General features: G+C 36.2%; 1 protein-coding gene across 1 annotated transcript in view; it reads right to left on the bottom strand.

Annotated features, from left to right (window-relative positions):
• Nucleotides 1–15,423, bottom strand: part of ERC1 (ELKS/RAB6-interacting/CAST family member 1) — a 715,223-nt gene that overhangs the window by 472,384 nt on the left and 227,416 nt on the right. Inside the window, exons 8-11 of the mRNA XM_007937035.1 lie at nt 13,497–13,634; nt 11,778–11,918; nt 10,704–10,844; nt 7,000–7,193 (exon numbers count right to left, since the gene is read on the bottom strand). Coding sequence (XP_007935226.1) covers nt 7,000–7,193; nt 10,704–10,844; nt 11,778–11,918; nt 13,497–13,634 — 614 coding nt within the window. The remainder of the gene's footprint in view (nt 1–6,999; nt 7,194–10,703; nt 10,845–11,777; nt 11,919–13,496; nt 13,635–15,423) is intronic.

Genomic DNA, 15,423 nt, shown 5'->3' on the forward strand with positions numbered 1-15,423 from the left:
TACTTCCGTAGTGATACTGCCTCGGAAACCCAAGGAGGGGTCGCTATGAGTCGGGGCCGACTCGACGGCACATAACAACAACAACAACATATTTAAAAGAACATTAACCAAGCAAAGGAAATAAGGGAAAACAAAAAATTTTAGTGCTTTCAAAGAATAAAGGTCTGAATAGAGTACTTCTTTCCTTATCTGTTAATCCCTCTGTTAAATTTCAAAACACATCCCAAAGTAAAATCTATATCCATTAAAATTCCAGTACTTATAAACCAGGAAATACAATAAAAAAATGCACATTTCTATTAACTTTTTACACCATAAAATAACAGATTCTAGTATTCTGTGCATCATTGAAAACTCCTAACATTGAACAACCAAAGGCAACCTACCAGCAGCCTGTTTCTTTCTTTTTCACATCTAAATTACAGGCATACCTCAGAGATATTGCAGGTTCAGTTCCAGACCACTACAATAAAGCTAATATTGCAATAAAGCAAGTCACTGAACTTTTCTGGTTTCCTACTGCATATAAAAGTTATGCTTACACTATACTGTAATCTACTAAGTATGTAATAGCATTATGAAAAAGTTTGAAATATTGTGAGAATAACCAAAAAGTGATACAGAGACATGAAGTGAGCACATGTTGTTAGAAAAATGGTGCCAATAGACTTGCTCAACAAAAGGTTGCCACAAACCTTCAGTTTATTACAAAAAAAAACTGCATTATCTGTGAAGTGCAATGATGCAAAACATAACAAAACAAGGTATGTCCATGTATGCAAATCAGAAGATGGTTGCCATTCTCTATAAATACAAAAACTACTGAATGGCATGTTAAATCTAATGAACCTCATATTAAGTAAAACTGAGGATATCTGCTGCAAAAAAACAAACTCTGTGGATTTGTTATTTCTATATTAGAAAAAAAGGTAGTAAGACAAATACAAAAGTAAAACTATAAAGCAAAACACATCATATGGCATAGGTGGATAATGCTCCATGGGGATTTAGCTAAAAGGGACAGCATGAGTTGAGAGTGGACAATTCTTTCAGGAGTCTACAAAGACACTACTCTCAGAATTCTATCAGCCTCCATTATTCTGCTTTCTATATATTTTAAACAAAAAAACAAACTCACTGCTGTTGAGTGGGATCCAACTCATAGCTACCCTTCCTTGGGTTTCTGAGGCAGTATCACTACAGAAGTAGATTGCCCAATCTCCTTCTGAGGAGTGGCTAGTGGGTTTGAACCACCAGCAGTCAAATACCTTAGGCACTAGGCCACCAGAGCTCCTACTTTAGACATTATGCCAAGGAAAAGCTTATTTATTATGAATTTAAACAAAAACTCTATTTGCTTACTTTGGAAGAGAAATTTCCAATTACATCCAGGGTTCCTGAGGCTAATCTAAATCTATTCCCACATAATGACATTTCAAGCTCCCCTCCACATACTGCTTTTTTTTTTTTTTTTTCTTTCTAGACAGAGTACCCAGAACCACTATGACTTTCTTAAAGCATCAACTTGGCGAGGCTACAATGCCCAGTTACATAATCAAACACAAATCTAGGTATTCCTCTGGAGGTATTCTACAAATGGCATAGTGCCTATTGCATTTGACTGCTAACCAGAAGGCTGGCAGTTCAAACCCCCTAGCCACTACACGGAAGGAAGACTGTATGATCTACTTGCATAAAGATTTACTGCCTGAGAAACCCAAACAGGGTTTCTATGAATCAGAATCGACTTTATGGCAGTGAGTTTGGTTTTGAGTTAATCAGTTTCAGTAAAGGAGATTGTTTTAGATAATCTGAGTGGGCCTGACTGAAACCTTTAGAAGATACCCTTTTAAAAGCAGGGCTGAGGCTTTCCCAAGTGAGAGAGGAAATCATGCCTGTGGACCAGCTTTGACCCGTGCCTGCAGAGTTTCATCCTACTCATGATCTTCCCTTCCTGACAGTAATCTGCCCTATGGATTTCAGACTTGCTTAGCCAGCCTCCACAACCAGGTAAGCCAATTCCTTTTAGTATCACTTTATACATAGATATCTCCTATTGGTCTTCCTTCTCTGGTTGAATTCAAACTAAAGCACCTCACAGGATGGAATATAAATTTAGAAGTAGGAGTTCTTAGATTTAATTGGGGAAAACAGTTCATATTTGCAGATGTATGGTCGACTTCCATAATCATCTTTTAAAAGCAGCAGGTCAAGAAAGTGGTACAACACCAAATCAGCTTTTTTTTTTTTTTTTAATTTTTTAATTGTGATTTGAATGCAAATTTACAAAGCAGATTCGTTTTACTCACAACAGTTCGTGCACATTTGGTTTCACAGCTCCGATTACAATCTCAGCAATGAAAATCTCTTTTCCCATTTTCTTCCCTGTGACTACTCCGTCCCTGTGCCCTTCTTATCTAGGTATTCCTGTTTGACCCTCTACGCAAATGCTGCCCTTCTGATGTCTCATGGTTGACGGATCTAAGGGGTACATCTTCCTAGGTTAGGTGAGCGCATCCCCCTGGAATTTGTGTTCTGCGTGTAGGCTTTCTACTCTTTGGCTCCAAAGAGCTAATCCACAGAAGTGAGTTCAGTTCCAGACTCAAAGAATAACTCAGGCCCGAAGTCTCAGGGGTTCTACCAGCCTCCATCTGACCAGTAATTCTAGCATTTTTGTGTTTTTGAATTTTGTTTTACATTTTTTCCCTCCCACTCTATGCAGGATCTCCAATTTTGATCCCTTTCCAAGTGGTTGGCGTTGGTAGCTGGGCACCATCTAGTTCTTCTGGTGTCAGGGTCGTGAAGGCTAAGGTCTCCCTGGTCTATGACATCCTTGGACTAATTGTTTCCATATGATTTTAATTTTCTTTACTCTTCTTTGCTCCAGACAAGGAGAGACTGATAGTTGCATCTTAGATGGCAGTTCAAAAGCTTTTAAGACCCTAGTCGCTACTTGCCAAAGTAAGATATAGAACAATATTTTCATGTACTATGTTGTGCCAATTGAGCTTGATGTCCCCTGAGATTGTGGTCTTGAGCCCACAGGCCCAGTGACTCTCTCCTTCAAGGTGTTTGGTTGTCACTGAGAAGCTACACCAAGCTTGTCCTCTGTTAACTCCATAATGTATATGGATATTTTTGTAGCACATATACATAAGTAAGACTATCTTTAGCCAGATCCATCCTTGGTCATGGGTATATTCCTGTTTGCCTATCCACCCCTGATCCTCTCACCTGCCTATGCATTTACCCATAGACTTGTGTTTGCTGCACACTGGTAATGAAATATTGTGCATGTATTAGTATTTGCCTCTGTTGTCTATATCTTTTGTGCACGTTTCTGTGTCCTCCTTTTCCTTATTGTCATTGTGCTGATCACACATCTTTGTTATACTGCTGTTGTTAGGCTGAAGCAAACCCAAACCACCAACATTTCAGTTAGCAGCTTCCTCCGGGTGTCAAGCCCTGATGAGACAGCCTGATAAGACAACCGAAGTGACAAAACCCACCCAGACTGGAAAGTCCCATGCAGTGACAAACTTCCTCTTGTGAAGCCCCCTCATGCTAATTAAGTACAGACCCATGCTAACAGCTAATTGGACCCCACCATTTCCTTAGTGTCCCATTTAGGTCCTCCACAAGACTATAAACCCTACCCTCCCCAGCCAGGCGGTGCAACTTCTCGGGCCCCTCTCAGGGACCCGTGAACCTCACCTGGAAACTCAGAATAAAAACTTCTCTTTAACCTCACTTTTGTGCATCCTCTTCTCCTTACTGTGGCCTTACAGCTGTTCCTTTCACTCAAATAAAAAAATCTCACTAAATCATCTTCTAATAGGAACTACAGATCAGCATGAGTTGGAGTCGACTCGACAGTAACTAAGTTGGCTTTGTTTTGTATTGTTTTAGAGCCAACACAGGAAGACACTATACATTTATTTCTCTAGATCACAAAGTTTGGAAATTGTTCAAAATATAATCTAAATGAATTAATATTAGGGATCTTTACATAAGAAATATTCTGAAATGCTAAGAAAACTAGTAATTTTCCTTAGTTCCATGATCATAATATTCTCCTTTTAATTTTGCACTCTGAAGGTTGCTGAACCTTAGAAATTGATTATACATGCCAATTACATGTGGCACTATAGCATGTATATCATGTAAGTGGCTATTTAAAAAATATCCCTGCATAACAACCACCACATAACAGATGGGCTAAATATAAAGACTAACATAATTATAACTAGTAATATCACAACCTTAACAGAGAGAACACAGACTGATTTTATCCATAAGCAGTGTACCTATGAAGCACAGTTCAAGGTTACAAGTAACTGGCTGTTCTTTAATTCTGATCAAGCAAAATTCCCAGCAAGCCCCAGCAACAGCAAGAGCAGAGGTAGCAATTCACTCTAGTGTAAGACTGTAGCCTTACATAACACTCACTTTCCCAGGAAGTCCCAAACAAACCCCCCTGACGGTGCAGGGACAGAGACCTGGCGTGGAGGGTACAATTTGCGGGAGACTGGCATTCTGAGAAACAGCATGGCCGGGGCAAAAGGGACACGGACAGATAAACACACAAAGACCAAAAACCCCAATGGAATAGGACCATGATAAAACAAATGAAAAGAAAGGTGAAGAAAGTCAAAACGATAAATTATAGGGAGACGAACACCCACACAAAGGTAACAGTGGAATGGCAACACAAGAAGCAAATGGTTAGTAAGAAACACAGCAGCCACACACATGCACCTCAAATACTAAACCTGGGAGCAAAAGGTATAATATAATCCTAACTGTTCTTTGACATAGAAAGTACTAGTTATAGCCTGGAATAAGCAAAGCTCTGTTTATAAAAATGGCATTCAAAGGCAAAAAGGAAACAAAAATCTTCGTTTCTAAGTAAGCCATAATACTAACTACAGGCACTTTTGCTTAAGACAAGATGGGGCAAAAAGATAAATCCCATATGGGTAGGGAAGCTTCAAATACTAGTTTGCCAGTCAACCCTAGGCGAACATAATTAAGTTTGCCAGAACAGAAAGAATATTGAGCTAGGAATTAAAAAAAACAACTCTACTAACTCTGCCCAATCACCACATGACTTCAGAGGTAACATCTCTAGCTCTGGGTTTCCTCTTGCATAAAATGCCATAGTAGATCTCTTTCACAAGTAAAATTCTATGATTCTACCATTTATTTGTATCTAAAACCATATTAATAACAAATTACAAAGCTAGTAGCAAAAACTGAGTATGGAAAACTTTTTTTGCTGTTATTGTATTTAGTAGCCAAGAAACTTTGGGTCAAATCCTAAAACAAAATTATAGCCTTGCATAACCAGAAGGCAGATCTGTGTCGTGCTTTTCCAACCTTACAGTCTATGGAAAGAGTAGCTTATTTACAATTCTTTCTTGAAGTGTGAGGAAACACAGTAGCTAAAAAAGCTGACACATTTGGTGTGATTTGGGTATCAAATATTTTACTGGTCCTGTTTCTTATTCTTCATGTCCTTCTCACAAAATCAATACTTGGGTCAAAAATCAAGCAAATATGTTTTCAGTTAATCTGTCTTGAATACCAAACGAAAATTTCAAAATAGATGTCTCATCTAAAACATCAAACCCAAAAATGAACCTTCTCAAGAAATTTCTTCTCTGAATTGCACTAAATGAGAGGTCACTAATCTATCATAAGTTCCTATTTTAAAATACCAGGCCCATACAAAAGAGAAGTATGTGTTCATGTGAGCGTGCTTGCATGTGTGTGGGGGGTGGGGAGGGCACAAAGGTGGAAGAAGGGATACAAAAATGCACATCATCGCAGGATCCCCGTAATTGGTTAATTCTAATTTAAAGGTATTGCTCAATGTATCATACAGAATTGAGGAAAATAAACAGAGTTAATAACCGAAGAAGAAGAAATAAGCGAGAAGGTAATCAACCCATGCTATTCAGAGAAGGAGAATTCTGAGGGTTAGATTTTGTTGCTTTCTTGAAAATCAGAATTCTATGGGTCAGGAATAGAAGAAAATAATAACTTCTAGAGGAAAATACAGAGGGCTACCAGTAATCTTCAAAATTAATAATGTAGTGAACAATTTATGGAAGGTATAGCCTAACATTTCAACTTTCAAGAACATGAATATAAATGATTCCTAAGAATCTTGCTCCAAGGAGCCATATAGAATAGTGACTTCAATCTGTTACCATCTGAGTGTTCAGAAGAATGTCAGTGACTAGTCTCTATTTCATGAAGTTCCACTAGAAGAGTGCTTCTATGCACTTGAGAATTTATATTAAATATATAGTGTGAGAGGTCAAGAGGCATATGCCTGATCTTTAGCATAAAATATTCTTAAAAAAAAAAAAGACAAAGAAAATTCTGAAAGTGTCTGGTTGAATTTGCTCAAACATACCTGATTATGAAGAACTCAAAAGTCAGAGCTCCATAAAAATCACATCAGGTTTCCTAAATTGACCTCAAAAATGTTGTTTCTTCTTCTAATTTTGATTTATCTACTGATGTAATAGCCTGTCTCTTTACCATACAAATTCTGAAAAGCCTGAATATTCACAGCCTAAAGGAGCATCAGCTCAACAAGCAAGGTCTGAACCAAGGATGAAATATTAACTCCTCCAACCTGAGGTTCATTTGTTCAATAGACAGATAGATAGATGAAGTATTTGGGTTCTCTGGATTGGCTACGTTTTAAGCTTCTTAATCACTGAACACTTTCTCTTCAGGCAATCAATAATATTAAAGTCCAGGGTTCCCCAATTTACTCCCATTCTAGTGTGGTTTTAGAGATTACAACAAAAGAATTTGCACTGCCTTAGAATAAAAAGTAAATAATAAAGTAATAAGCAAGCCCTCAAGAATCTAAATTCAGAGGCAAACATTGAAAAGGCATGCCCTCAGAGTACACAGTTTTAAAATCATAATTTAACGTTTCTAAACTAGTGAGTCCACCTTTAGCTTCCCTTTCCTTACCTTTCTAATTCAGCTATCTTCTTATCTTTATCATTCTTCTCATTTTCCACCTCCTTCAAGATTTCCAAGAGACGGTCAACTTCTGCCTGCGCCTTGCTGGATTCATCTTTGTACCTGGTAATCTCTCTCTCCAACTGCTGTATTCGGTCAGTCATCTCTGGACTGGCTCTAGCTTCAAGTGTTGCCTCATGTGCCTATAAAGAAAAGTGTTCAAAAAGTCTATTAGACACACACACAGTGACAGTGAGCAAGCCATGTCCCAAGGAACTGGTTTATACTTCAGTTTAAACTGAGAATTATCAAATATCTACTTTGAACAACAGTGTAAAACTTCAGATTATTTCACCTTACCTACTGAATGAATTTTAACTATTATAAATATGAATGTTGAAACTAAAAGGATTAAAAAATAATTTAGCAGATAAAACATATTATCATTTTTATTATTAAGAGCTTCTAGAGTACACGTAGGTCCATCTAAGATGTCCTTGAAGGGTATAATATTTATCTGTACATAAATACCTTGGCATGTTAAGCTGTTTTAGTTATACTTTCTCTATTTGTTGTTATGTATTATTTTTTTTGTTATATTTGTAAAATAATATCTTATTTCACAGTAATACTTCATTATCCAGAGAATATCTACATAATTCCATATAAAAAATGATCAAAATGAAAAAAGAAGTGGCACTTTATTAATGATTTTAAATTGAACAAATGATAGTCTATAATGAGAGATTTTTATTGATTTCTGAGATTAATCAAAGATGAATTAAAATTTCACTAATAATTCCAATACCCAAATATAACTACTACTAACTCTTTGAGGTATATGTCCTTCTTGGCTTTTTTCTGTATATTTCTGTCTCTCTCCCCAAATATATGAGATAAAGATATATAGTTCTAAAGCAAATATATGAAAATGTATGAAGATATGTGTATATATACTTTACTAATATAAAATCTGTATATGTATTTTACTAATACAAAATAGTCCCTCCATGCAAAGATACTGATACCATAATGATGCAGATTCTTCATATAGATTTTATTACACAGGTCATATAGCATAATTTGATAATAAGTTTTTTCACTTAACTTACCCAGAATATTTCCCAGTATTCTTAAGCACAATATAAAAATGTAATTTTACTTTTCATTATTTTAATCAACATTGCTCTTTTGGGAAATTTTTTGCAAATCCTGAACTTCCTACGGCCCTGCCACATGGCCCTTAATCCTTAAGAGAAATAGTAGAAAATCGTGCCAGTTAGGCCAGAAATTACTACACTCTTTTCTTTACCGAATTTGCATTTCTGTACTAAAGATGGATGAATAGCATGTGTAAGGCCTCCTGCTTGAGCTCCTTTTCTACAGGGATCTTATGAGTTCATCCTGTTTCAACCCCATCTATTTAGGAAGCAAACTGTACAAGAATGAGCCTGGGTTTTGTCCCAGAAAAAGGGTAAATATGATGTTTATTACTCTGCTTTCCAGATTATTCTCTGTAGTTATAACTTTCCAAAGCTTTATACTCTATTCCACAGGGAATATGTATATAATTCATAATCGAGCATTTGTTACTTCTATAGTCTTTGCTAAAAATGCCCACTACACATGGAACATTTTTCTCATAATATATTTCTATGGAATTATGGATTTCAAACTCATTAAATTGATGGTTTATCTTTAGCGTAAATTTCTCACATTCACTTATTCATAGTTTAATCTCTTTATGAATTATTTGATATACATTGTATTTTGACTCCTGAGTGAATTTATCACATCTATTGCTTTTTATCAGAAGACTTTCTGGTATTTATTAGATTGACAAGGATGAACTCTTTGACAGGCCAATGAGGTCTAAATTCAGATGAAGTTATCTTGCTTTCAAGTTTATCTCCTGAATGATCCTTCTGATGTTTAATGAGAGATGTCTTCCCTCTGCAGGCTTTCCTACATTCCTGTATTTGAAGAATGTCTCCCCTGTGTGAATTCTCTCATGTTTAATTAGGGGTTCCTTCTGGATAAAGGTTCTCCCATAATCACAGCATTGATAAGTCTGCTCTTCTACATGAGTTCTCTGGTGTACAAGGACAGCTGACTTGTGGGTGAAGTCTTTGGCACAGTTACAACAAAGTTTCTCTCCATTATGAGTTCTCTGTTGCACAACAAGGTTTGTTTTTGCATAAACATTTTCCATATGTGCTACAGTCACGAAGTTTCTTCTCAGTTTGCAGTCTCTGATTTTGGTAAGGGTTTTCTTATGTTGGAGAACTTTCCTACATTTATTAGTTTACTTATTTCACTCCTGGGTGAGCTTTATCACAATTAAGATAAAAGAATAATTTCCTTTACTCATTACATCCATTATCTTTCTTTCTTGCGTAGTTTCCATTTTTAATTATGCTTCCAGCACCTTCTCCAGGAGTAATTTTTAAGAAGATTTTCTCTTGTCGAAACAGATCTGTCCTCCAAATTGTTTTCCTGTGTATTTTTCTTTTTGACCACTTTCATCAATCAATGTTTCTTTGTCTATGAATACAATTTGCCACAGAGGTCTGTCTTGGGTGTCATGGTGGTTCTCTATCTGGTCACCAACTTGTCAGACTTAGGTCCTGTGAGCTGTGATCTATGCGGGGCTTAGCTGAGCAATTCTGCTTCAGAGCTTCTCATGACACTGAGGTGTTGCAGTCAAGATACTAGCCACCAGGACTACAGACATCTGGAGGCTACAGGATATAACTCTAAGGTGGTTCCTTCATATGTATGGCAAATTTGTGCTTCTTTTTGGTCCAGTTCTTTGCTGCATGGACCTGAGTTTATACCATTTTATGTATGGGTGGCCTGGAGCACAAACCACCAGTAGTACAGTGGTCTTACAGGAAAATGCATTCTATATTGTAATTAATCAATTTACAAATTAAATTATATAATATTGTTGTTGTTTGCCATCGAGTTGGCCCCGACTCATAGTGACCCCTCCTTGGGTTTCCGAGGCAGTATCACTACGGAAGTAGGATTGCCCAACCTTCCTTCCGAGGAGTGGCTGGTGGGTTTGAACCGCCAGCCTTCTGGTGAGCAGTCAAATGCCTTAGGCACCATGCTACCACTCAAGACAGCATGCCACCAGTAATGGGAATATTATCTTAGAGGTCATGATCTACCTCAAAATGTTATCTGCACATAAGCTACACAAACCTGCAATTAATTTTTGTTTGCTATTTAACTCTAATTTTATATCTCCCCAACTATAGCTGTTAAAGCAGCAGCATGCTAGCACAGTAAGGCAAAAACTTTAAAATATGAGAGGCTGGACATCAAATCCTGGCTCCAAAATAGTTGTACCATGTTCCCAGTTTGTGTGGCTATCACTGTTACTTTATCTCCTCCTAGAAAATATGATTCTAATGAAAGAAAAATATCAGATAACTGACATTTCTATACTGTGATGCCATATTTAAACCATAAGGGAGCTGTATATTTTAATCTTCCTCTAAACTGCCAATTCTAAGCATTGGGGGATTCTCATGAATAAAACAAAGTAGGGTAAGAATGCTGAAAGTATGAATCAAAGTATAAATGGTGTTCTAAATTCTGGGGGATTATTATTCTATAATTAAGTTTTTATACTTAAACATACTAGAGTATTCTACTATGTTCTTATTTAAAACAAAGCAAGAACATGGGAAATTTTCTTTAACCTTTTTCAACTGTGACTCTATTTTCAAACACTCCTCCTTCTTCTGCTCCAACGCAATCTCTAGTGTCTTCAACCGTGAGTCCTTTTTCAGTCCTGAAGAAGCCAGGGAAGAAGCATGTTCCTTCAGATCCAAGAGTGAAGCCTAAAAGAAGTAATACACACATAGAATAAATACTAACTATAAATAAAGCGAAGATTTACATTTCTAAACGGGTTATCTTGGTGGATTGTAATTTCCTTCCTTTATCGTATCAAAAACATTCATAAAATACCAAGCAATGGAAATTTTCTTAAGAAAGAGTAGCTTTATCCCTGTTTAAAATGAGTATCAAGTCCTAACTAAAATAAGATGGATTACGGTAGTGATTCAAAGAGTTCCATCAATACATATCTATTCCAATAAAATAAAGTAATTCAAACTTTGTAAATGTTAAGTACTCTATCTTAGAAGCTATACTTTTCTTTCAAACATATATATATATACTTTTTTAGAAGGAAAAATTCTATTAAGAACCTAAAATTCCTAAAAATATTAGAAAGAAAATTTGAAGAAAAATTCTAGAAGTTCATGCACTCTTGCATGATCACATGGTATTAGGCTTCTTTGCTACTTAGGTCACATTCATAGCGTTCTCCAAAAGCAAGAACAAAGTCTATTAGGTCACCTAAGCCATTTATGATCTCTCTGCCAATGGCCAGGAGCATTTTAAAAGCTGTTGTAATAAATTTTCCTCCTTTTGTACACTGCTTTTGTCTGTTACCTTTTCTTACCATTAGCACAATGTTTCCCCAAATTTAACTGGGCTTCCTGTATTTCAGGATCTATAAAAATGCTAACAAGTAAGATATGAACTCATAATAAAGTGAAAGAGATAAAACTTACGAAGTGAATAATTCTTATTACGACGCTGAATGTTTCTGCAATATGCTTTAGGTTTTCACAAAAAGCCTACTTTAATCTTAAGAAAATCTCTCAGATGTGTTTTATATTATATGCATTATGTGAACACCAACAACAGATAAACACAATGTAACAACCAAGCAAACCAAATAATTCCATTTTGGTGATCCCAACCTCTTTCTCTGAGAGGTCGCCTTGCAATAAGCTGACTTTTTCTTTCAAGTCTTTAAGATCTTTTTTGTAGTTATCAATTTCCTCTTGCTTTTCTCGTTCATCTCTGTCCCGCTGCTCCTTTAAGCGTTCAATTGTCCGCTCCTGATGAGACAGCACATCAGTACATGAAGAAAGTTCTTTTGGTACTGGTATCATGAGACTGCAAATACTGCATTCAGCTTATAAAATTTCACAATTCCCTCCTCCATTAGAAAGACAGTGATAAGTTTTCAGTAATCAACTTTTCCAAGCACTCATCTTCCCTAATTTGCCATACAAAGATCTAGCTTTGTTCTTTCGAATCCCCAAGTTACTGGGGATTTTCCTATAATTCCAACTAGTATTAGGTATCTCTAAACTATCCTTTTGGAATAGTCCTATATATTTAACTCTCAAGTAACCAAAACTTTATATATATCCCCTAATGACAATAAGTAACAATGATTTCTTCTTTATATATCACTTACATGTTGCCTAGATGCCAATAGAAACACTTCAAAATTCACCAAAAAAAAAAAAAAAAGAGAGAGAGAGAGATTATGATGTTAGGCTTAAAATATAAGGAAGGGTAATGAAAAGAGAAACAGTTTAAACTTCTTTAAACATATACTCAGGAAATTGAAAAGTTGAAGCAATTTGAGTATATTTCTGAGTTTAATTTCTGAGTATATACAGGGATCAAGCCTTGATCCATGGCAGGCAGCCTAAAGTATTCTGGGCCAAGAATTAAGAAACAGTAACTCTGTGCCTAAATTTAAAAAAACATATATGACCAATTAAAATGGATTCCCTAAACTTTCTTTCTTCTAAGACATTAGTACTAGTCATGTTGGGCCACTTCTTTAGCCAGTAATTCAAGAAAAATTAGGCTTGTTCATAAAGGCAAAATGAAGTAACAAGGCCAGGACTAGAAGCACAGCAAATACATGATATTAACTAAAATCCATAAATATATTAGATATATGCTTAAAATTATATGTATATTTTTATATATTATTATTTATATATTTATAAATTATATATGGGAGCTCTGGTAGCATAGTGGCTAAGGCATTTGACTGCTAACCAGAAGGCTGGCGGTTCAAACCCACCAGCCACTCCTCGGAAGGAAGGTTGGGCAATCCTACTTCCGTAGTGATACTGCCTCGGAAACCCAAGGAGGGGTCGCTATGAGTCAGGGCTGACTCGACGGCACATAACAACAACAACAACAACAAATTATATATACATATAAAATCTTAAGTATATACCTAATATATTTATAGATCTTAGTAATAATTGGAAAGATATATATATACACACACACACACACACACACATATGTATCTTCCTAATGGTCAATGTCTGATATTCCCACATCCATGTGATTTTTTTTTCTTTTTCTTCAAAAGCAATTCAATTGGCGAACATAAGCTGATTGTTTAGAAAATTCTGCCACTGCCCTCTAGTGTAGAATCCATCTTGCCTAGCAATTGATGCCTAAACTGGCAATAGTTAAATGGATTTTCTTTCCCCTTACACAACACATTTGTCAGCAATAGCTTAAAAGAGCTCTTTTCTGTTTTTGCCCAAAGGGGTTTCTTCTGTATTCTATATCCAACTCTCATCACTAGAGAAACTTTCAGATTAATGAGAAAGCAGAAGAGGTACACCTCTGAGAAGTCTGGGCCAGTCACTCACTTTTTCTGCAAGGGCCTCCTCCAAAGTTGTCAAGGCGGTGTCAGTGTTGGTGGTGTCAGCCTGTAATGACTTGACTCGTTCTTTCAAGCTGCTCATCTGCTTTTCTTTATCTCTAAGCTGCTCTTGAAGATTTTCAATCTGAGTGTGAATGTATATTTAAGGGGGAAAAAAAACAAAAAGAAGAAAATGATAAGAAATAGGAAATGATCAAACAGCCACATTTTAACTTGGAAACAGGTAGATCAAGGTTATGTGTGTGTGTTTCTGTAGAAGTAATTTAATCCTAAAAGTTTCAGAATTTCATACAAAACCTTAAATTCATGTGTAAAGCAACTAAGGAACAGTGTATAAACATGAATATGAACACATACATATATGCAAAAAGCCCTAAAGAAATAAAGAAAGTATCTAGGAAGAAAAGATCCAATACAGCAATGGGGGAAGAAAGGCAGACTACAGAGAGGAAAGTTATGAGATCCATGTTTGTTTGTTTTTCTAAATGACACAGTAAATGTCAAGGGGGATTTCTGCATAAAAAATCAAGGGAGGACAGAGAATAGAACTAGACAGTGAAAAAGGCAAGCCAATGATATAAAGGAAAATTGTTTACAAATACTAGTTTTATATAAACTCTTATCTAAATGGCAAGCATTTCAATGAAATTTCTTATTGTAGTCATTTATTCCTTTATATACACTTACATGCATTCGTTTACTCAAAAATGATTTACTGAATTCTCAATTATAGGCCAGGCGCTGCTGTTACAAAGAAAACTGAATAGACTCATTCTTATTATATATACTATGACATAGTAAGAGATTTTCCCATTCTGAAGCTGAAGTCAAGCTATGGATGGCCTTGTTTGTCATCCTAAGGAGCAAAATTTCAAGAAAGATGGCAAACTTTACCGAGTTTTAAGTAAAGAAATGGTCTCATCAGTTTCATATTTTTAAAGAGAATTCTGATGGATGTGGAGGAGAAATTTAAAGAGGTCTATGAAGTCAGGCAAAAGATGATAGGGGCCTAAAAGAGATGGAAAAGAGAGGATGGATTTTAAACACAGTGTAGAAATAGATGTTAACACTGGGGAGAAAACAGAAACCAAACTTGTTGCCATCGAGTCAATTCTGACTCAGAGCAACCCTATAAGACACAGTAGAACTTCCTTATGGGTTTCCAAGGCTGTAAATCTTTATGGAAGCAGACTGCCACATCTTTCAACCATGGAACCACTTGTGTTGGTTTGAACTGCCAAACTTTCAGTTTAGTAGTGAACTGTTTAACCACTGGTCCAGCAGGGCTCCCTGATTCAAGTATAAAACCTAACAACCAAACTCACTGCCATCGAGTCGATTCTGACTCATAGTGACCCCCCTTTGGGTCTTCTTTACAGAAGTAGATTGCCCAGTCTTCCTTCTGCAGAGTGGCTGGTGAATTTGAACCACCATCCTTTTGGTTAGCAGTCAAATCCCTTAGGCACTACACCACCAGAGCTCAAGTATACATTATGAAAAATACTGAGCAAAAATATGAGGAATTTAAATTCTAGGGAGAAAATTATAACTAAATCAATTATTCTAGACTTTACATAGTTCATTCATTCATTTAACAAATATGTGAATTCCTGTTATTCGCCAGGCATCCAGGTATTAAGAGATATAGAATTAATCAAAACAGAGAAAAATCTCTGGCCTAATGGAGTGTACATTCTAGTGTGGTAGACAGATTACACAAACTAATAACTAAGTATACATAGTATGCAGTAACCTCTACAGAGAAACATGATGTAGAACAATACAATCACAGTCTCCTTTTGAGCTAATACCAGAACTGTTGTTGTTGTTATTGTTATGTGCCGTCGAGTCAAACCCGACTCATAGCGACCCCTCCTTGGGTTTCCGAGGCAGTATCACTACGGAAGTAGGAT

This window comes from Orycteropus afer, unplaced genomic scaffold (genome assembly GCF_000298275.1).
Source record: "Orycteropus afer afer isolate SDZICR_OR568_19922 unplaced genomic scaffold, OryAfe1.0 scaffold00040, whole genome shotgun sequence".
In the NCBI taxonomy this organism is placed as follows: Eukaryota; Metazoa; Chordata; class Mammalia; order Tubulidentata; family Orycteropodidae; genus Orycteropus; species Orycteropus afer.